Below are 23,272 nucleotides of genomic sequence, written 5' to 3'. Positions count from 1 at the left end.
ATTCACCTGCAATTTTACCATCTAATTTTATAAAAATTTTGGTGAGTGGCCACAGCCTGCCCTCTATTCTTTTATGGAATAGAAGTTCCCAGAGGACAGGGATCTTGCTCACAACTGTCACCCAATGCTCTGAACCGTGCCTCATGTGTGAAACGTGCAGATGTATTGGTTGAATAAATGCATAACTGTAAAAGAATAAATTAAAATAGGTTGTCACGATGCAGCAGAGAACAGAAATGGAGTCGCCTGGATGCGGCAGACTGGGATCCAAGCTGCCTCTGCTAATTGTCGATGTCTTCTTGGATATGTCACGTCACCTCTCTGGGCCTGAGTTTTTCCTTCAGTAAAATAATCACAGTTAACATTTCTTGAGTTCTTCTAGTTGCTGAGCATTATTATAAGCTTTCTCCGTGTATTTATTTTTTTAAGATTTTATTTATTTATTCATGAGAGACAGAGAGAGAGAGAGGCAGAGGCAGAGGGAGAAGCAGACTCCCCACTGAGCAAGGAGCCGGATGCGGGACTCGATCCCAGGACCCCGGAATCAGGACCTGAGCTGAAGGCAGACTCTTAACCAACTGAGCCGCCCAGGTGCCCCTCTCCCTGTGTCCTTCAGCACAGCTCTATGAGATGGGTACCTTCTGCCCCCGTTTGATGCACAAAGAAACAGGCCTGGGGAGGTCCGTTTGTCCACAGCCACACAGCCAGCAAGTGGAGAGCAGGGCTTGAACTTAGGCATCTGAGCTCTTGTCTCCGGGGAATGCCAACTCGGTTGTGGGATTAAGTGACTTCCAGGGCCCCTCCCGGTGGAGCTCAACTGTGGAGCAAGGTCGAGATGATTATTACATGGAGATCAGAGAGCAAAGTCCTTAAGCAGAGGACTTGCTGCGGAATGTGAGGAGTCCACATGGGCATTCATTCAGAGTATAATTAAAGTCCAGGCTGCTGGTCATTCAGAGGCAGGGTGATGAGGGCTCTCTGTGCGTCCTCTCCTGGTTCCCAGGCTTGCCTTACGGCTGCCCAAAGAAGAGTGCGCCAGGGTCAGGCAGGGAAGCAAATAAATAAATCTGCTCATTCCTGACAGTGGGCAGCCACCGGTGCATTAGGTCGGGGAGGATGAATGGGGATCTCCTTGGATGATTAGCTAAGATTTCGATGGGCAGGACCCTGTCCCTTTCTCTCCCCCTCCCCAGATGAACATTTGGACAGAGTACTTGTGTTTTGCCTCTGCCCATGGTAACCAAGTCTCCTTTTCGGGGAGGAGGAATGGGCTTCGGTAAACAGATCTATTTGTGTGACTCCTATTACTCATTTGAAGCAATGTCACTCCTTTTTCCACTGTGGTCTGTGTGTGTGAGTCAGAGAGAGCCTAAACAGGCTTCTTTGAATTGATGGCTCACTCCCAGCCTCTCTTGACCAACTGCCAACCCAGCAGGGCGTAGCTTACCAACAAATCTTTTTTTTTTTTTTTAAAGTCAGACTGATTCATAGAAACTCCTTTAAAACAGAGTGAAAAGAAACCGCCCATCACACACCCCAGCACACTAGCGCTGGAAACTTTTAACCTCGGGAAGCAGGTCCTTCCTCTCGCCGTGGTCACATACCTCCAGAAGAGCAGACCAGACAGCCACCAGCTCCAGCTCCCCAGGACGCCTCAGTCACTTGGACCTCAGGTAGGACAGCTTCCAACGCTGTGGGGAAGCTCAGCAAACTTTCTCTTTCCTTCTCTGCTCTCCTTCTCCTGACCTAGTAGTCATCTAAGCCTTGCTTTTTCTTTTTTCTTGTGCTATTTTTCCTGTGATCCTCTGAATTGAATTCTTGAAACTTCTGGCTACAAGTGGATACCCAGACAACTTTTTCTATAAGGTTCAGGAAAATGCCTTATGACGGGGAGTTGGGAGCCTCCAGGGAAATCAGCGGGCCTGGGCTGTGATTACGTTTTGCAGGAACTGGGTTCTTGCTTGGGAGCAGGGACTTTGGAACATGCCGGGATAAGGGATTCTTTACGGAGGAAACACTGCATACCTTTGAAGGACATACGTACTTGCCAGATGTTTTCCAGGTTGTCTGTTTTGATTCACGTTGCTTCAGGATTTGAGTTGTTTCTCTTGTCGTTGTTTGCTGGTCTTTTTTGGATGATGGATAGATAGGTGCTTTTCAGTTCACTTTTGCTGTTGCATTTACAGCTCGTTCATTCACTTCTGTATAAATGTCAGTGTTGTTTCTCCCCTCGGGGATGGGAGGAGGGGGTGGGTTTGTTTAAAGAAAACAGAGAGGTGGGGGTATCAATGGGAGTTTGAAATGAAATGTGGGAGGGTTTCATTCGGTGCAAATCAGCCTGATGTGGAACCCAGAGCTCCTTCTCTCCTTGCCAGATGTAGAGGATGGGAAGAGGCAGGAGGGAAACTGGGTTTGGAGGAAAGGGTGGGTCGTGTAGGGGAGCTTCATTTGCTCCTGTTAAAAAAAAATGTTGAATGGCTTTGTGCTTCCACCCCAGAAATTTTAGTGCTGAGTGAAAAGATGGCGTATTAGAAATAATAAACTAATTTTTTTAGGTGCATGGAAGGAAGTGATTGTTTGGGACCATTTATCTTCTCACTCTTCCAAAATGTGGTTGTGCAAATGCAAAACCCTCTCGCTAATCAGAAAGTGAATCTGGAGAAAGGAAGAAGGGTGATTTCTATTTGCTTTTGTTTTGTTTTGTTTTAGGTTAGCATTTTGGTTGAGGTGTGGCCCCTTTCGACATAGATACTCTATTTTTTTTTTTGCTCCCCTACATAAACAAGCCGAGGAAGATGACAGGATTCAGCTTGTCTGGCGAAATGAGGCTTTTCCTTTGGAAATGCCATGCGTTGGAAGAGAAGATTTAAATGCAATCAGCCTGTGTACACTGTACAGACAGGCGCCTCGTAAAACTGCCCTGGAGGGGATGATTAACTAAGTGCAAGGGAAACTTTTCAAGATGCAGGGAACTCTCACATTTGCTTCGAATGTTTATTATTTCCAGATTACATGGCTGTGGATGAAGGGAAGCCATTATTACAGTTGGTAGTAATGGTATTCTGTGAATCCAGTATGAATCTTTCTGTAGTTCTTGTGCAAGTTTAAACTCTAGGCACTACTTAACCGGCCAGCAGACAGAAAATACTGAGAAATCTGCGGGTGTAGACCATCCTGAATTGCATTTTGTGGTGCAGCGTTTCCCGATACACTGTCGTTCTAGAAGTGAGAAAATACACTGTTATGTTATTTCCCGAAGTTTGAGGGCAATTTTGAAAATGCTGTTCTAATTCCTGTTTTCCCTGCTGCCTCCAAGAAATGGTGAGGGAGCTCCTAAGCTGCAGGAGTTTTTCTGGATTTCAGCTGTAAGTCTTTGAAAATCCTGAAATGGGAGGGCTATTTTTTTCCCCTGCTGCCCCCCCCCCCCGCCCCCGCAGGGGCGGATTGGATTCCACCGCAGACTCTGAAGAATGGGGCGGGGGTGGAGTGCTGTCTGGAGGGCTGCAGGCCATCCGGTCTGGCGTCCTGGTCAGAGGACCCCCCAGATTTTACATTGTTTGAGGGCACTAAACTATCCTGGGAGTTGGCAGAAGGCCATCAAGGGCCAACCGAGAGTGGACTCCATCCCAGAACAGAGGCTGGCTACCTCCCAGGAGGACAGGGCACATCTCTGAGGAAAGGAAAGACATCCCTTCCACTGACCAGAAGGACTGTGACTTTCTCAACTCTTCCTGCTTCCCTCTGGAGACCAGCTTAGGCCCACCCAGTTCCCAGGGACCAGCCAGACTCTGGGGGATGTAGAGCCTCTTGGCTTGGTCCGGGGGGGGGGGGTGGGGGGCTCTGGGGGCTTTCTTTCAGTCCAGGATGCACTGGGATCAATGGAGAGAGCAGTCAGAGACCTAGAAGACTTACAGACGAGGCAAAATCCTGTTCTGCAGACTCCTCAGAGCCTGATTGGGGAGTATATCTGAAAAATGGCCACAGAAAAGGGCACAAGGCAAATTTAGTTATGTTCTATCTTTAATTTTGTGTATCAGATTCTCAGTTTGGGAGGGATTCTCAGTTTGAAGATCAATTCATTCATTCTCCCACCATATGCAGAAGTCCTATTTTAACACCACCTTGGACAGATGGCCATTTTACATGTCCTTAAAATATCCAGAAGAGGGGGGCTCCCTACCTCAGAGTGCGCCTCCATGCTTCCCTCCCCCATGCCACCCCCACGTTGCTGGACAGCTCTGATTATTAGAAAATCTTAAATCTGGCACAATTGGCTTCTCTGTAACTTCTATACTTCGTTCCTAGTTCTGCAGTCCTGGGCGCGCAGAAATTCTCTATTCCGTTTTTGTTGTTGTTCTTCCCAGTGCCCCTTAGCCTCTAAACACTTGACCCTTAATTAATACTTAATGGGTAAAGCTTGATGGATCAGTATGATTATTATTACCTAAGACTCAAAAAGAACAGGAAAACTTTTTAAAGCTTTGAAACCATAAACATAGTCGGCCATACCCACGTGATCTGATTCTGAGGTATTTCATTTTCTAAATACATGAATCCGGTTTCTTCTTTAACTTACCACATGTATATACGTGGATGCCTAACACAAAAGCTGGGAGACATCTGGGGCTTTTGGATGTACATACTCGGAGGTACACACCCAGTTGCTACCCACGAGGCCATGGTTGAATCAGTCCCAAACCAGAGACACAGTCTTCTAAGTTGGCCCTGTTGGGGCGATCCCATAACTTGGCTTATAGTTCCTATAGCTCACGTTGTTACCACCCGTCATGATAACTACAGGAACAAGTTGCCAACCCATTGTAACTCTGGACTAATTGCTGGCTTGCAAAATGGACGTCAATCCTGGAGAAGAGCTCATAATCTTCAGCCAGTGTAGATGTGAAATTTTCTGACAATAAATTTCTCTTTTCCAATCCTCTTCCTAGTTCTGCTTAGATGATCCCAAATTTCTATTCAGTAATCAAGGGAGCCCAAATATGGTTCCAATTAGTTTACTTGAATTCACAAACCTCTCCCCCACCAAAACACTCATGTCTTGAGACCACTCTTATAACCCTTCAGTCCTTGGTGACCTGACTGGGTAAAAATAATTTCTCTTAATTTAACTGGGAGATCCACTGACACTGAAGCATAAAGATAACCGTACAAACCCTTGTGGAGATTGCTGTTTCTCTCTCTTCCTTTTTAAAAATCTTTGGGTCAGCGTTTTCTTCCCTGTTTTGGATATGGGCATTTCCTTGGAACTAAAATGGACTCCTCTGCTCTTGGTGCCATTGGCTTTATGTGGATGTGGCAGCTTTTGTAGTTCCTGAGTCTGTTTCATGAATTCTCTCTTCAAATGGGGTCGTTAAAATCGAGAACATAGGCATAGTGGTTGAAAGTGGGGGCAAGAATCTTGGGCCCGATGCAAAGTGGCTGAATGGGGAGCTGGAGGGCTGTGGTCTTGGCCTGACTCTGCCCTATGACCATGGGCAAGTCACTCGTCTTCTTGATGGAGGGAACTGAACTTGATGGGCTTTGGAGACCATTGAAATTCTAGCGTTCTACGATGTTATCGTCCTGTTTTGGAAATCCCTTGGCCCATGCTAAGAGTTTAATCCATAAAAATTGGTAGAAAAGTTAAATGAGGCATCATGTTGCATTGCAGGGCATGTTACAAAGGATTAAGGGCCCAGGCAGCCTCCTCTGCTCATCCACTCAGATTCCTTAGGCCTCATCATCAGATAGCAATGAGCATTCACCCAACTCTTGGAAGACAAGGAAGAGGTTTGATTAATGAAACATCAAGGATGCCAGCTGATGAGAAGAGGCAGGCTATATAAGCCTGTTAAGACATTGACAACAGCAAGGGATTCACGAGTAACCGAACCAGGTTCAGGGAGAGACTGAGCTGGTCCTGGGAAAGGAACTCCACCCTCTTCTCTGGGAGGGAGACCCAGCAGCGGGAGGGTGTGGCGGTAAAGGTGTAGATGAGAGCGAATAGGAGGAGAGGAGGGGGAGGGGGCAAGTACAAATGCCCGCTGTTCCTTAGGCCTGTGCTTTGAGGGAGAGAAGAGGTGAGTGAAGTGGAAAGAGAAAGACAGGGAGAAGGCCAAAGAGCAAGGGAGAAGTGTGAGGAGGATTCCACTCTCATTTCCTTCGTCTTTTTTTTTTTAAAGTAGGCTCCACACCCAGTGTGGAGCCCAACCTGGGGCTGGAACTCACGACCCTGAGATCAAGACCTGAGCTGAGATCAAGAAGCGGAAGCTTACACGACTGAGCCACCCAGGCGCCCCTTATTTCCTTCCCTTCTTGTCTGGGGACCACCCAACCCTCAGTGTTTCAGAACAGTCCTTAGGGCCAAATATTCTGTTCTTTGTCCCCTCAAAGCCGGGGTGGGGGGGTGGCGGGGGGCATTTGTTGCTCAAGTAACAAATGTGGGTCAATACAGGCTTGGTGTTATTTGAATTTCCATTGAATATTTATGCCAACAGGCCAGTGATCTCTCTTGGTTTTCCCTCTTTTCCGATGGGTCAGATCAGAGCTAAAAGCAAAATGAGGTCCTTGATCCTTTGGCTTCTTTCAAAGAATCAAAGACCCCTTCTTAGGGGGCTGGAGATGGGGAACTGGAGAGAGGTTTGCCCCCCTGAAACAGTTGAGTTGGGCGGGCGGGTGCGTTCCAACTTCCCTTTGCCGGATGTGGCTTTGGTGGGAAAGGGACCCGGGTGCTTTGGGCGGGGGCCAGGATGGAATGTTGGAAGCGTGTCTCAGCGCTTGCAGTGTGGGGGCCTCGCAGACCTGACTCCGCCGTTGGGCCTGCTCAGCCCTATGACAGGAAGCCGCCGCCGCCCTCCGCACCCTTTTGAGGGGCCATGCAGACCCTCTGATTAACTAGGAGCTGGTGGGAGGAACAGAGTGAAGGGGAGCTCTGGGAGGAATTCTAGAACGTCTGCCGAGCCCTGAGACAAATCTGGGAGAGAGAAGATCATGCTGGAGTGGGAGAGGCCTGGCTTGGGAGATGGGAGATGGTGGGCTTCGGTTCTGGTTCTGGTTGCGCTCTGGGGAAGGTGCATTTCCTCCTTTGTTCAGGGATCCGAGTAGAGGGCCTCGATGCCTCTAAACCCCTGAAGAACCAAGCGCCCCCAAGGAGACTGCGAGCCCCTGGCGCGCACCCGGCGCCCTGGCGCGCATCCCGCCGCAGGCTGCGCGCCCCCCAGTTGCGCGGGCTCTCGCCGCCGCAGCTTTGCGGGCTGAAGCGTCTTGCCGCCACCTACCGGCCACGCGCCTAAGCGCCGCCGGGCCCGGACCACACCTTGATTTTCTTCCCAAACCCTAGTTATGGTCCTGGCAACCTCTCCCTCGAAGACGTTCTGGTCGCCAGAACACTCCTCTTTTGTCAGAAGCAGAAGACAACTGCAGCTTCTGTTCTCACCCGGGGGCCATCGCCCCGTGGCCTGGCCAGCTGCGGTCTGGGGGCGTGGGCCGGCCGCCGCATCGCGGCCCGGGTCCGGATGTTGCCAGATCCACCCCTCCTTGGATGTGAAGGAGGACAAGGGGAAATGAGAGAGAGAGAGAGAGAGAGAGAGAGAGAGAGAGAGAGAGAGAGAACTCTCCTTGGGAGCATTTGCAAAAACAAGATTCATGCTACTTGTTTGCCTTGAGCATAGTTGCTGGCCCTCAGATTCTAGAGAAGCTTAAAGCCCATTCTGCTGGCCTGAGCCTCTCACTGTACATAAAGGAACAGAAAGACAAACCGCCGACCCTATAGCCTTTGCCCTGCAGGCACCAATCCTCACACGAGCCCTCTGAGGCCTATAGATCCCTGTTAGGAAGTGCTGGAGTCAACAAATCACCTTAATGTACACTTTAACTATCTTACAATTTTAATATGCCAATTATACCTCAACAACACTGAAATTAAAAAAAAAAAAAGTTGTGGCGCAGGATTTGAACCTGATACCTATGCTCTACCACTATGTACTCTGTCTCTGTAGGAGCCACCAGCCGGAGGTAATGGGATTTTCCCAGAGTCAGCACTTACTCAGAGGCAAAATCTGTTTCAGATTTTGTTTGTCTAATAGGTGCTCCCTTTCCTTCCTTCCTTCCTTCCTTCCTTCCTTCCTTCCTTCCTTCCTTCCTTCCTCCCTCCCTCCCTCCCTCCCTTCCTTCCTTCCTTCCTCCCTCCCTCCCTCCTTTCCTCTCTCTACCTCTTTCTCTCTTTTCTTCCTCCCTCCCATCCTTTCTTCCTTCCTCCCTCCCTCCCTCTCTCTTTCCTTCCATCCTTCCTTCCTTCCTCCTTCCCTCTCTCTCTCTTTCCTTCCATCCTTCCATCCTTCCTCCCTTCCTCCTTCCTTTCTTTCTCTTTCTTTCTTTCTTCCTTTCTTTTTAATAGCATGCTTGCTCCCCCCCCATCCCCAACTATGCGAGAGTCTGTGCTCATTTACACCAGTGACAGATACACACTACTCTTCCTATAATAACCCCCATTTATTATCGATAGACCACATTTGGGAAACGGAACTCCCTTTCCGCCAAGACCATGAAAACATAGTTATTTTCCCTGGAGCATGCAGTTACTTTTGTGGCTTGATTCCTGATGTTTCTTCTGGTCACAACATCTGCCCTGCACTTAAAAACATCAGGCCCCAGAATGACGTGGATATAGTGAGGACAACCTGAAATTCTTTCCTTCCACACCAAACATCAGATATCCAGAGGCAGGAGGAAATGGTCCTTTGAGATCCTTTCTCTCCCCATGTTTCCCACGGAGAAATTAACATCCCCCTCTCCCACCCCTATGTAAAAACAATATTTAGAATGGAAAGTACGCCCACATAAAACAACAATAACAATGGCCAGAAAAGCTCATCCAAGGTCTCATCCCCTCAACCTGCTTTTAATCCCAGCCTTTTCCTCCTCTGGATATATCCTCTCCGACTGCTCCCAAAAGAGAGTGTTTCCTTTTCTGCTTTGGTGTTAAATGGACATCCACTTTGCCAACCCAAATGATCCTCCACAGGACACACATCAAAACAAACCGACCAAAGCAGAATGAGACTGATGTGTAGAGAATAGAAAGGTGTTGGTGCTGCCAGTCTGCACAGGGAGAAGTGACAGGCCGCTGGGTGTCATGCTAGGGAGGTGGCCAGAGATAGTGGCTGACTCCCGGAGATCATGTGACCAGGGGCAGCTTTGTCTTTCATGTTCTCTCATGCCTTGCAGGAAACACCATGTCGTTGGTCAGATGGTGTGAGACAGCTTTCTTCAAAGTTCACCAGAAAGTTTTCCAGAAAGAGATGGAGATTTCATAATCGGGAAAACACAAATCAGTGAAAAGACAGAATAGCGTCTAACAGTTGAATAAAATCAAGGCTGTGTTATGACGTGATTGAGATTTGGGGATCTTAGATGATCTTGGCTAGTTCTCTGGTAGCCTGAAAGTTGTGCGCAAAGGTGACCATTCTAGAAAAGGTCTGAAGAGGCCGCTTTAGATTAAGGGCAGAACTAAGATCAGGGATAGTAGTTGCCAAGAGCAGATTCTGATGCGTTGTCAGGAGGACTTCCCAATGGGAGGGTCTTGGCAAGTAGTGAGCTCCCCATCACTGGAGGAATGTAAGCATGACTTAGGTAGTTCTGTGGTGTAGATTTGTAGTTGAGGTTCATATATTGGGGAGGAATTTTAAGGCCCCTCTTCTCAGTCCAGAGGTTCTATAACTTAAAGAGATAGAAAAGTTAAATCCGTGGACAAATTAGTGTTTAGAAATTTAAGATATTTTCCTTGCATCTACTTATTTCCTCTTAAATAAAAGGCAACAAACACATATATACCCTTGTATATTCAAATGTCAAAGTTACCCAGGAAATATTCGTATGTTTACAAAGATATTTATATAGCAATATGTAACAGAGTTTGCATATGATAAGATGCTCAATACAGAGTTATAGTAATATAAATAATTTCTAAAAATTACAAAGGACTAAAGTTCATGTATGTAAGAAAAAATATTGCCTTCCTAATAACATTTATTTGCTCACTGAATGGAAGTTTACTTGGTACCTGTCATAGATAAGACTGTCCCTGCAGAAACTTAGAATCTTAAGGCTCGGGGAGCCAAATATTTCCATAAGTAGTCCTGTTACCAGGCAGGCTGCCATTAGTGGTTTTAATAAAGGGCTATGTAAGGACTCTAGCATAGTGGGGAAAATGACTACTTCTGACCTGTGTATCTGGGAAGGCTTCCTAGAGGAGGCAGAGTTTAGGCTTCCTAGAGGAGGCAGGGTTTGAGCTTCCTTGAAAAATTTTCGTTAGGTAGTTCCTGGAGGAAGGACACTTAAAAGCAGGGCTTTTTCTTTGGAAACCACGTTCTCAGGATTTCCAGGGCCACAGTAAGGTGTTTGGAGCCTCTTTCCCAGTGATGAGTGGGAGGGGGTGGTGAGGTGTTTGGAGGATTTTGAGCAGAGGAGTGACAAGGTTGGATAATGCAGTGGTGTGGAGGATATGTCAGAGAAGGAGGAGCTCAGAAGGAGGATCATGCCAGAGGCTGATGCTGGGGTCCAGGTTAGGATCTGAACTGGGCAAGGACGATGTGAGCAGAAGTAAGGAATAGATGAGGGGTAAATAATGGAGGAAGAACTCATGACCTGACTTGCTTTGGGCAATATCATCCGAGAGGAAGGAGAGATGGGGAATTTGGCAGCTGGCCATTATTACTCCCTTCTCCCCAGAGAAGATTGGGTTATCCAAGGCGGTCAGGAAAATGACTAAACGGTCTTCTAGCTAGCCAGCGGATTCACGTGCTCTCAGAAAGCTCTCTTGCACCATCTGGTAGAGGAAGCCTCCACTGTGCCTTTGTCTGGGAGAATCTCACCCACTCTCAAATGAATCATGGACGTTTGAGCTCTGCGAGACTCCCCCTCTGCTCACACAGCCCCTGCCCTCCCCACCCTCCACCCCCATTTCTGATTATGTTACACCCCCAGGTTCAGGCTAGTTCTTCAGTGAGTCAAGCCCAGGATTTCCACCACTTCCTTTGCTGGAGAAGTGGGTTTTTGATTGTTCTGTTCTGCTGTATTGTTCCCAATTACTGTGACTTAGACCACCCTTAAAGAACTGTATCATCCAGACTCTGGTGGCGGCCGTTCAATAAACACACTCTGCGGCAGGAAGAAGTTATCTGACCCTAGCTTAACAACCATCGATCCAAATTACGAACATCTGAACTCCCCTACTGTGTCTTTAAAAGTCAATTACCCTCAAAGTCTCTGCAGTATTAGGTACTCATCAGAAAAGGAAAGGTGTTCACAGGGGCCTGATTGATTTCTCATGGTCACAGCACCCTAAAAGCAAAGGCAAAGAAGCAATGCAAGGCAGTCTCGGAGCTATGTTCCTTTGGTTCTTTCATATTTTAGGGGAGTAGGAAGCCATAAAAGGAAGGCAAGAAACCAATAAAGATTTAAGCTAATGGAGACAACTGGAGAGGACAGTTATCTCCCCCACCTCCACCCCACATGAATTAGTCCTTTACACCTCCAATCCCCAGCAATGGTAATTCTCAAGGTCATTTCTGCTAACTGTAATAGTTTTCTTTTAACAAACAACTTAATCCAAATCTAGAATGGTCAGTGGTTGTGAGGTTTGCATCGGGACTAGGAGCATAAAGAGACTGCTCCTCCTCTGTGGGCTGGGCAATTTGAGAAGAAAAGGGGAAGTTTGGTCAAGAATAAAAGATGGTGGTGGTAGAAAGGGAACCGGCTGGCTTGTGCGTTTGAAAGAAAGAACAACAGAAAAGGGATGTCAGAGAGCTGATGTGTGGCCCTAAGTCTCTTAACTTCCTTTTCTCTTAGCACTCAACTTCTCTCTAGAGTCCACATTCATGCCTCCTATACTTTTCTCAGTTTCCCACCCAGTGCAGTGATAGCCCTGGGTACCCCTGTCCCAAGAAGTCCTACTCTGCTTACAGGGATGGGTGGAGAAATGTGATCCTGGCACCTCGCATAGAACAGTCAGTGGATGTCCTATCCTTCGAGAACACTGTGAATGGACTAGTGTTGTGGGCCTGGGTCTGAGAGCTGAAGTACCTTAAATGATTTTATGGGAGTTCCCAAGCAACCAACTGAGAAACTTTGGGACTGCCCAGTGCACAAATGCTCTGAGGGACAGGCATTGCTCCTAAGTGTTCAGAATTGCAATGCTGTTATTTTGTACTTCCTGGTTCGAGCTGTCCAGCTGTGACTAAGGGTATGCTTTCCACGGGAGAGTGCCATCCAAAGCATTTTAGAGAGGTCTGAGGGAGAAGTCAGTTATTGTTGTAGTGAAACAAATTGCCAAGTTGTAGCAGCCAGTACTTCCAGTGATACGAACGTTCGGAAATGGTGTCTTTTCAGTGATTTTGTACGACACAAGATACACACCAGGGTAGGGAATGAGTCTCCCTGCAAGCTACGCGGCAAGTAGTGGGTGGGTAGGAGTTTCAAGAGCCTGAGACCTTCTGTTGTTTATTCCCATTGTGCTCTGCTGTTCGATAGATCCCCAGACATTCACCCGCTAGGTAGCTCTCATGGTTGCCTATAAATATATCAAGATTTGCCCTTCCACGCACCTCTGGCTGAGGGTTTCTCTGCTGGGCACTCTCTAGTATGGGCACTGGAAGGGGTAATCCAGGTTAGAAACTTAAGAAGATAGTTCATTCTGCTTCCAAATGCGTTGGGGAGGGCCACCGAAAACAGTGGAAGCCCCTCTAAGCTGACAATGGATGACACTAACGAAACCTACGAAATTGGGGGGCAGTGAAAAGATGGAGAAGCTGTATGCATTGTGTACTAGCTCCAGCTAGCTAGCCCCTACTTCCGGCTGGATGCAGCAGCCAAAAGCAGAGGGAATTACGTGTTCCTTACAATAAGAGCCCCAGCTAACCCAAGACATTTTTGCTCCTTTCCTTGGTGGACAGATGTGGTAAAATCACAGGAATCTAAGAAGAAAGAGAGTCACCTCTTTGCTCAGTTCCCCGACCCACTCCTCTGGCCTGCACCAGGCAAGGCAATAATGATCAGGTGGGGCTTTGGTTTAGATCAGCAGTGAGATCCAGACTTGGGTCCTGCAGCAATGGCAATGGGTCTCATTTCACAAGCAGACCAGAGCACACCTAGTTAAAATGCACCATGTTCAGGCCAGGGACCAAACACTGCTCATGTCAGGCAAAGAGAGCCTCTGCAGACAACTGGCCTGGGCTAAAGTGGCCAGGACACAACAACAGAGCACACGCAACACAGATGGGGAAATGCCAGGCCCTGAAAAACAGGGAGCACTACACAGCAGGGCACTATTAGACCTCTTGTTCATAAGGCCATTACCCTTAGATCAGGAGTGAGATCCGGAGGCTGGGGGTACAGTGGATGGGCTGAAGTGAGGTGCAGTAGGAAGATGGTACATGGAATGCAATAACGATCAAGTCATCAAAATGGAGAGGGCGAGCAGGGATGAAAACAATGAGACTTACTCTGGAGGGTTACATAGCAACCCAAGGAGACAGAAAGGGTTGCTGAATTCCCAACAACATGTAAGGCAGGGAACTCACAGTGTTTCCTCCACCTCATTTAAGAGGCCTCACTTGGTGTGTTATACTCTGTTCTGGGCCCTTCAACCACCTCCGTCTATTAGGAGGAGGATGTTTGTCAGTTAGAAGTCAAAGGAATAAAAAAGACATTTATAGAGCCCAAAGAGTATTAAACATATGACTTGTTATGTAATATTTGTAATTCCCTACAGTCAGCCTCTTCCTTTCCCCATGAAGGGCAAGATCAGGGATCCAGTGATGGTATGAATTTTGGGGGTGTCGGGAGGACGGTCAGGGTTGAGAAGAGTGAGCTTTCTCCTTCTGATTCCTGAGGGTGTGTTCTTAGTAGTCTCCCCACTCGCAGGGCAGGGATTAGGCATAATGGCAATTTCTAAGAGGACCAAAATGATTTATATACCCCGCGTGGTGAAGTACATAGCAGATATCCTATTACTTGTACTTAACATGGGGTAGCCTGGTGACTAACTGACTTGTTATGTTGGTAACAGCTACTCTCAGTTTCATAGGATATTAATAGTAATGCGAATAACCACAACCAAAGCAGCCCCATTAGTATCTGCCGTGTGGTGGATGCTGCTGGTTTCACAAACATGATCCATAACTCGTATTTTCCTGTGTCATTGGCATTACAGCCCCCACTTTATAGAGGAGGACACTGAGAATGGAAGGACATAACTAGATGATTCTAACTCAACCTGTTTAACTCAAAAACCTCTTTTCACTGTGCTTTAAAGTAAAGCAGAAAATTGTGGACGTGTGCGTGACCCGCGGGAAGCAAAAATGAATTTGAATGTGCAGAGAGATTATTAATAGTGGGCACGAAAGCTCCAAGCTCTCCCCTGAGGCGGCAGGATAAACTTCATGATTTTTGTCATTCACAGTGAAATTGGACAAATCCCTACAAAGTAGCCTGGGTTGGAGGGAAATGCTGGGACTGGGAAGGAAGGCAGGGGTTGTTGGAGCAGGTTGGGAAGCCACAGGCTGCCTCTCATTCCTGGCCTGCAAAGAGCAAGGCCCCTTCGTGTACATGAGAACTTTCTAGATTTTTTTTTTTTAAAGACCATTTTAGATTTTGAATACCTGATGGGGAAAGTGAGAGGAGATAAAAGGCACTTGGAGTGTTGAGACGAGCATCAGTGCTGGCCACTAAGTACCCGGGACAATAGGAAAGTGGCTCCAGCAGGCTCAAAGCTTCAATTAAATTAGGTGGAGTGAGAGAGAGAAGCGGGACAATTGCAGGATGTGCCCAGCCATCTCCTCCCTAGGTGGGGACATCCACACCTCCATCCTGGTGTGAATAACCTGCAGCTCTCTGAACGGAGCCCTCCCTCTGCAGCTGACATAAATCAGAATAGCCACTCCCATGTGCATCCTTCACACTTTCTTTATGATCAATGGGCTCCCTTCTCCTCTGCTGAGATTATGGCTGAATAGTTTGGTTTATCTATGCCCATTCTTTTTTTTTTTTTTTTTTAAGATTTTATTTATTTATTTGACAGAGAGAGACGCAGCGAGAGAGGGAACACAAGCAGGGGGAGTGGGAGAGGGAGAAGCAGGCCTCCCGCCGAGCAGGGAGCCTGATGCGGGGCTCGATCCCAGGACTCCAGGATCATGACCTGAGCCGAAGGCAGACACTTAACGACTGAGCCACCCAGGTGCCCCTATCTATGCCCATTCTTAATCCATATTCATTCCCAATCCTCCCACCATGTGATTTATGCATTTGCCTATCTTCTCCATGGACTCCTGAAGGTTTGGACGATGTGTAAATGTCATGCACAAACAGAAGGCCCGTTCAGTGGTGTTTCAGTCTGCATAGTTCAAAAGCCCCAGAACGGACATACTGCATCAAAGAAAACACAGCATTATGCCCCAGACCAATAGCAGAGTCCCTCCCATGAGGCACATACAGCCCCAAGGCTCAGGTGCAGCAATACAAATCTGAAATGTTCAATCAGTAGGTGATCAGACCATTACACTTTAATTAGGTTGTTATAATTATTGAATACCAAACAGCATTGTAATAACAGAAGTTGGGGCTCTTACATTTTACATCTCACCCGGGAGCAAATGAGTAGCCTATTCAGTCTATGGGCATTGAGTGTTAGCTGCTATTTGGCAGAAGGGATCCACTTCTATTAATGTCACGGGGCGAACAGTTTGATAGAGCCGCAGACGCTTCCCTAGTGGAAAATGGAAATTTATGGGACATTGTTGCACAGAGACCTGGAAATTACAGCTGCAAAAAGGCCTTTTAAAAGATCCAAGTCTTCGTTTGGTTCTTAAGACACAAACAAAATAAAACATGAATAGTGATAAAGTTTGTGTGTGTGTGTGTGTTTCCGGAAACACGCTTTATTAGAGAGAGGAGTATATAAATACTTGAGAAGCAGAATTATGTTTATATTTAAGTATATGTAAATAGATGAGGCACTTAGGAAACTAGATTAACAAGAGGTTTTCAGGAATTTATAATGAAATAGTGATGGCTTTTATTGAAATTCTTCCTGATTTTAGCAGATAGTCCACACGTGTGGGGAAGCTGAATCGTCTGATTGAATCTGAGAGTAACCCCCCCCCCCCTTATCTTCTCTTTTCTTTTCAGAACTCTTCGTTGCTCTTTGAGGCATCAAAAAGCCAAGATGTTGGTATTACTGGCTGGTATCTTTGTGGTCCACATCGCCACTGTCATCATGTTATTTGTCTCCACCATTGCCAATGTGAGTAGTATGTTCTTTTGTTCATTCATTCACCCAGAAATTATCTGAATATTTACATAAAGTGCTACAAAAGAAGTTTGAGCCACAATCCCTGCCCCTTGGGAATATACAGTTTCGTTGTGGGAAAAAAAAAAAAAAGCACCCACTGGCACGTCAAACACTGAAATAGCAGGAGGAGAAAAGCCGGTGTCTACCAGAGTAATCCCGCCAGGGCTGTGGGCGTCTAGAGGCTGGAGAAGACAATGAGGCTTCTCCAGTCCTTGGCAGAAACTTCTCCGGAGGTAGAGCTTGGAGGATGGGTAGATGGGCGGGGTCTCTTGGCGGAAGATGAATGGCAGAAAGAGCACAGGGATGCATTTCAGTCAGGAGTGCTAGCCAAGGTGCCCCGGTGAGAGGGAGAGGCTTTGTTCAGGGCAGCATGGGGATACCCATGCGGTGAGAGCAGAGCTTCCTTTCCTTCTGGGAACCTTGATTCGAAGGATAGAGGGGAGAGAGAAACGATGAGAGGCTTTGGTTGCCAGACTGACACATTCAAATTCTGAACTGAGAAGAGCATGTGAAGGTGGAATTGTGCCAGATTAACCTGGTTCCAGGGAATTAACTCACTCAAGCAAAACAATGTAAAAAATATTTTTCTCTCTGAACCTTGGGCTACTCTGACCTCTAGCGGTCGTTTATAGCACCACATTTGCTTTTATTGTGCTGGTCTCAGAAAGAAAAAAGACAGCCCTGGGCACACAAAAGTCAAGGCCATCCATCACTAGACGGGCAAATGGTGGTTCCAGAATCTGATAGAGCCATGTTACAGTTAAAGGACAAATGGGTTTTGAAGTTCAGATAGGAGAGTTTGGCTATCATTGGTGGATGTGGTCGCCAGGAGCAAGGCTGATTTAAGAATCCTAGCCCATGAGCCCTCCTCCAGGCTGTGGGTCAGCCATTCCGGGCCCCAACCCCCAAGTCTCTCAGGGTAACAAGCCTGATAAGTGACTTCAGACAGCTTTAGTGGGTGCCAAAGTGCTGAATTATCAGCTCCTAATATAGGGCTTGGCATACAGTTGTTTATTGAATCAAGAGCAGGTGATCACACATCCTTGGCCCTGGCCTTCCAGCAGTGCTCATTCTAATAGGTGCTCTGCGTGGACAAGCCGGGTGTTTGTTTTCCAGAAGAATAATTGTTTTTCTTGAGCCGCGTGGGAAGGGACACTGGCACCACAGTGAGTCTTGAGGAATACATGTTGGTCACTCTTCTACTTTCAGGGGCCCCCACATCCTTCTGCTTGGATGGAAGTGACTTCTTGACACCAAGACTCATTGCTGTTTTCTTCGTTGTCCATATGTTTCGTATTTGCCTCTAGTTGAGCGTGTTTTTTTTTTTTTAACCCCCTCAGGGCCCTTACATGAAATGGTCTTTTTTTTTTTTAAGATTTTATTTATTTATTTGAGAGAGAGACAGAGAGAAAGAGAGAGCGAGCATGAGCAGTGGGGAGGGGCAGAAGGACAGGGAGAAGCAGGATCCCCGCTGAGCAGAGAGCCCCCTATGGGGCTTGATCCCAGGACCCCCAGATCATGACTTGAGCAGAAGGCAGACACTTAACCCACTGAGTCACCCAGACGCCCCTAAAATGGTCTTGATAGAGCATATGGATGGTACATACTTAAAACCAATTGCCTCATCCGATGTTTCTCTTTCTCAGAACCTCAGAATTTTAAACCACTATGATTGAATTACTTTTTTTTTTTTTTTGAGTAATGAGGAATGTGAAGCCCAGAGAAGCTATGTGATTTTTCTTCAGTCACACAATCTTCCATCTTTTCTCTTGGCACCTCTGTGGCTTCAGTTTTGGTCACACCTCTTTTCCACCAAGAGGTGGGGTGCTTAGCCATATTTGGAGCTCCGTATGGGGTGTTGCCGAAGATTCGATCCGGACACAAATCTGATTTGCTATTTCTTTTCCTTTTAAAGCAGAGGGTCAGCTTCTTTTTTTTTTTTTTAAAGATTTTATTTATTTATTTGACAGACAGAGACACAGCGGGAGCCAGAACACAAGCAGGGGGAGCAGGAGAGGGAGAAACAGGCTTCCCGCTGAGCAGGGAGCCCGATGCGGGGCTCGATCCCAGGACCCCGGGATCATGACCTGAGCCGAAGGCAGACGCTTAACGACTGAGCCACCCAGGCGCCCCATGAGGGTCAGCTTTTAAACAACTGTTTGTTTCCTTTTGCTTTCAGGTCTGGGTGGTTTCGGATATTACCAAAGCATCAGTTGGTCTTTGGAAAAACTGTACCAGCGGCGGCTGTGATAACATCCTGTCATATGCCAGTGAGGGTATGTCTTAGAGGGCTGCGCTTGGTGGGGCGATTCCGGTGGTCGGGGAGGCGTGCAGCCTGTCGGGGACTGCTTAGCCCAATACCCTTGTTCTCCTCCTCCTGTGTCCACAGACGCCCTCAAGGCGGTGCAGGCCTTCATGATCCTTTCCATCATCTTCTCTGTCATCTCCCTCGTGGTCTTCGTGTTCCAGCTCTTCACCATGGAGAAGGGAAACCGCTTCTTCCTCTCGGGGGCCACCATGCTCGTGTGCTGTGAGTATCATAGGGGTGGGCTCCGGTTTATGCCAGAAAAGCTTTTAGGGCGGCCTTACTGTGGGTGCTCCTGGCAGTTTGGACAGATGAGCACATGGCACATGGACAATTTTCTCCTCTGCTTTTTTGTTCTCTTTTTGAGAACCCCTGCTGGTGCTTGGATAAGTACTGTCATCTGCTTTAAACAGACTGCCATGTTTAAACCTAGTGCTCCTGGGGTGGGGTGGCGGGGGCGGGTGGCCACCAAGTGGCCAGGCCATGCCCACTGTAAGCACTTGTACACATGACACTTGAAGGCAGGATGGTGGGCGTCCTTAGACGAAGCCACTGCCACGGTGCATGCCAGTCATGCTGTTCTCTTTCTTCTGCCGTTCTTCCCCAACACACACAATTGGGTGCAAGTCTGTGTTCTTTTGCATCCTGGGCAGCCTGCCTACATATGCTGGGGTCCAGAAGGAAAAGCTGGGTGGTGGACGGGAAGTTCTGTGTTTTACTTCACACTTGTAGCTACACAAACCAGTGTGGGCGTGAGAGCCCAAACACCTCCAGTTTATCAGCACAACCATCAAGGTTGGTTGCTTCAGGGCAAATCAACATTACTATCGTATAGGGCTAAACAGCCAGATTTGAAATAGGATCTTTTAAAAGTTATACGATTTTTTTCTTGGTTTTAATATAAAAAAACCGGAAAATGAGACTTTTTTTTCGTCCCCCTTGCAGGGTTGTGCATTATGGTTGGGGTGTCCATCTATACTCATCATTATGCCGGTGGTTATAGAACCAGCTACTCGAACAGTCACCATGGCTACTCCTTCATCCTCACCTGGATCTGCTTCTGCTTTAGCTTCATCATTGGAGTGCTCTATCTAGTCCTGAGAAAGAAATAAGGCCGAACAAATTCACGGGGATCCGGGGGGTGGGGAGAAGGAAGCCGTTGAATCTGGGAGGGAAGTGGGAGATACTGTGCAGGAAAAACCGAGAGAGGGGAGGGGGGCGGGGAGGGGAAGTAGGGTGGGAGAGGCTGAAATCCAAACCATTCCCGAGGAGGTTCTCTGCCGGTGAGCCCCTGCCCTTGGGAGAAAGTAGTTGGCTAGCGCTCTGCTGCTCCCCGGATGCAGCCGGAGAGCCTCTCTCCAGCCACCAGACTTGGCCTTCAGCTGTTCTCAGTTACACACACTGCCTGGGGCCCCATTTACTGCCACACCATGGGCTTCACTCCTGAGGCTGAATTCTGGGTCTTGTGCTGCCGTCCTCAGACAGATTGCATCAAGTTAAAATAGCGGTACAAGTTCCAGCAAGAGCAGATCTTGTTTTTGTGTTGAATATGCTAAGCCTGGAAACCATCGTGCCTTTCTGACCCAAAGCAAAACATCACATTCCGGTCTGAAGGGCCCATACGAGGGCTTTGGCCAGTGAGCCATTATCCCTCTTTAGAACAGATATTTAACTCTATGGAACTCAGTGGTATTTGTGACGAAATGGGAGAAAGACATATAGTCCTAAGGCCAAATTGGTGGGTGAGTTAAACCAAGAAAGAGAACTTTTCACAGTGGAAGGCCTGGGGGATGATCAGAACCCAGACCGGACCTCACACAGCTGTCCCTCCCAGAGACCTCTTGCTATGGCCTTTGCTAGGCCTCTCGCTTAAAGCCAAAGCAGCTCTTTTGGCATTTCTGTAAAGCCACTAATGACCAATTCCGTGGTGAAAGCACCACATAAATTATGGGACCAAGGGGCAATCTGGTGGCAGTCCTACAGTAGGGTTATGTTTTTAGGATCCCCCTGTCCATGCAGTCAGTGTTTCTTTTGAACACATACTGGGAAAGAGATGGACATGGTTCCTTGTAACATGATTTATTACTCTCCCTCTAAATTATAACTTTTGAGGATGTTTTGTCTAATTATCTGCGTTGGGGATCAGGATTCCTAGGCTCAGTGGTAGCTCTCTCTCTGACATGGGCTGGAGCCATTGCCTTTCCCACAGGTGAGGCAGGGCAATTCTGGAAGCTTAGTAAAACATAAACTAAAACCAAATAGATCCTTGGGTGAAAGGTGCTATATAACTGGAAAGTATTAAGCACACTAGATTTTGGTCATGATTAGAACAGAGAGCCTGCCTTCCCGGGAAAATTAGAAAATTCCCACAAGACAAATAAAAACATAGGTGTTGGGTGGATATTTTCTTTAAGAGAAAAAATAAAAAGCAAAAACTCTCGTGGTACCCAGTCATTTGGCGATTGGGCTGTCTGTTGCCATAGGAGCATTTCTATAGGACTTAGTAGCAGTATGTTATTCCTGGGTAAGCAGGCATGGCTCTGGCCTGGAGTAGCTGAGCCATCTCAGATTCTGTTGAAAGGGGTTGTTTTGGGAAGAAATTTCCTTTATTACCTGAGAAGAAGATCTACCCCGGGGGGGGGGGGGGATCTGAGACATCTTGCCTACTTTCCTTCTCCCAGCTCTCTCCTTATTCCATTTCTTACATAATTTTCCTTTCTGGGGGTTGTCATGCCATGATTGCTGGTATTTATGTAAAAGGACTATGACTAAGTGTATTGCTCTATGTTCATTCTGGTTAAGGGAATATTGAGGGCAGGCCACCAGATTACCTGGGCTGGGGGGAGAGAGATGGCAAGCAAAAACTGTGGGATGATGAACTTTTTAATTATGATTTAATTATCACATGATTATAGAAGGCTGTCTTATGTGCAGAAGCATACTTACATATCAGATATACCCAAAAGAGATACTCACATTATGTTGAAAAGTCAAACTATGACTGGAGTGAACCATGTATTCCCTTGTCTTTTACTTTATTTCTGTGACATTTATGTCTCATGTAATTTGCATTACATTGGTGGGTTGTTCTAGTACTGTATTTGGCTTCTTTAATAGATTGATATTTCATATACTATAATTGTAAATATTTTGATACAAATGTTTATAACTCTAGGGATATAAAAATAGATTCTGACTCCCTTCACCGTGTGAATGTTTTCTTCCTAAAAAATGCAGGACAGTAGGGATAATAGTGACATTTATACCTAATGAAGTTGTCAATCAGTGTGATTTGAACAACTTGGCATTTATTTGAGACATTAAACTACTTTCTGGTGATACATTAGGCATTCTACAATAATTCTTTTAGGCAAATGAACGTTATTAGATATAGTTTTATCTTACATTAATTAAACCTCTAAAGCAAAAAATTAGAACTTCATAAGCTAATGCATCAGGGAGATGTTATGGTCTTGAATCAGAATGACTTATGACATTAAGAAATCAGATACTTGTAAAGTTTCTTTGAAATAGCCAATTCCTCTAATGTGTCTTCAAAATATAAAGCAATTCACAAAGGTATGCATCAAATACATACCTTTGCAGAAACTTATTCATTGCATAAACTGGGCATATCTGTAAGGGGCAGATGAGAAAAGGAAAGCTTTACTGCTTTCTGTGAGCAGTAAGGACTGGAATTAACAGTGGAAAAGCAAAGTAGATACTTTGTACCCTAGCATTGTGTCAACACTAATATACAAATGGTTTTGATGTGGATTTGGTGCTCTGTCAGTCCCCTGTGGTTTTGGATGAAGTAACTGCACAGAGTAATACACAAAAAATATACAATGGAACCTGAAAATAAAACTCTAACATATTTTAAAGTCAATTAATTAAATTGCATTGATTACTGATACCCTCTCAGAGACCTATGTAATTTCTTAGATCACTTCTGGGATACTGTCATAAGAGGCTACCTCTTTCCTTTAGTTCTCCCTGGGATTCATTCCCCCATGTCATTTGCCTGGTCATGGGTCAGACCTCCAGAGCATCCTTTCTTCCTTTCCTTCTATAGATCTTTAATCAGAATCTCCAATAAGCTCTCAGAAGTACTCAAAATTTCTCTTTTGCCAAGATGAAATTTTCTATCTCAAAGACCTGGATGGTGAATGGGGGTGTATTACTCAGGATTCTCCAGAGAAACAGAACCAATAGGATGTGTAAATTACATATAGAAAGACATTTATTTTTAAAAAATTGGCTCACATGATTATGGAGGCAGGCAGGTTCAAAATCTGCAGGGAGAACAGGGCTGGCAGGCTGGTGCCCAGGGAAGAGCCGTTGCTGCCGTTCAAGTCCAAAGAATGTCTGCTGGCAGAATTGTCCCTTGTTTGGGGGGAGGAGGTGGCCAGTCTTTTGTTTTATTCAACTGATTGAATGAAGCCCACACACATTACAGAGGACAATCTGCTTTACTCGAAGTCCACTGATTTAAATGTTAATCTCAGCGAAAACACCCTCACAGAAATATCCAGAATAATGTTTGGCCACCTGTCTGGGCACCATAGCCCAGCCAACATGACAAATGAAATTAATCATCATGGGGGAAACATTCTAATTAAGAA

The 23,272-nt window shown here is 46.5% G+C and overlaps 1 protein-coding gene across 1 annotated transcript; it reads left to right on the top strand.

Annotated features, from left to right (window-relative positions):
* The first annotated feature begins 1,506 nt into the window (after positions 1–1,506).
* EMP1 (epithelial membrane protein 1) lies at positions 1,507–21,852 on the top strand. The gene is made up of 5 exons (XM_045873828.3): positions 1,507–1,673; positions 16,180–16,294; positions 18,522–18,618; positions 18,732–18,872; positions 19,593–21,852. Exons 2-5 carry the CDS (start codon positions 16,217–16,219, stop codon positions 19,757–19,759), a joined length of 483 nt encoding a protein of 160 aa, XP_045729784.1. The 5' UTR covers positions 1,507–1,673; positions 16,180–16,216; the 3' UTR covers positions 19,760–21,852.
* The last annotated feature ends 1,420 nt before the right edge of the window (positions 21,853–23,272 follow it).

The sequence above is a fragment of the Mirounga angustirostris genome, unplaced genomic scaffold (assembly GCF_029215605.1).
Source record: "Mirounga angustirostris isolate CCGP_5_RB_7025 unplaced genomic scaffold, mMirAng1.0.hap1 SCAF_5, whole genome shotgun sequence".
Classification (NCBI taxonomy): domain Eukaryota; kingdom Metazoa; phylum Chordata; class Mammalia; order Carnivora; family Phocidae; genus Mirounga; species Mirounga angustirostris.
Note: the sequence above shows the minus strand (reverse complement) of the source record. Positions and strands in the feature narration are given on the sequence as shown.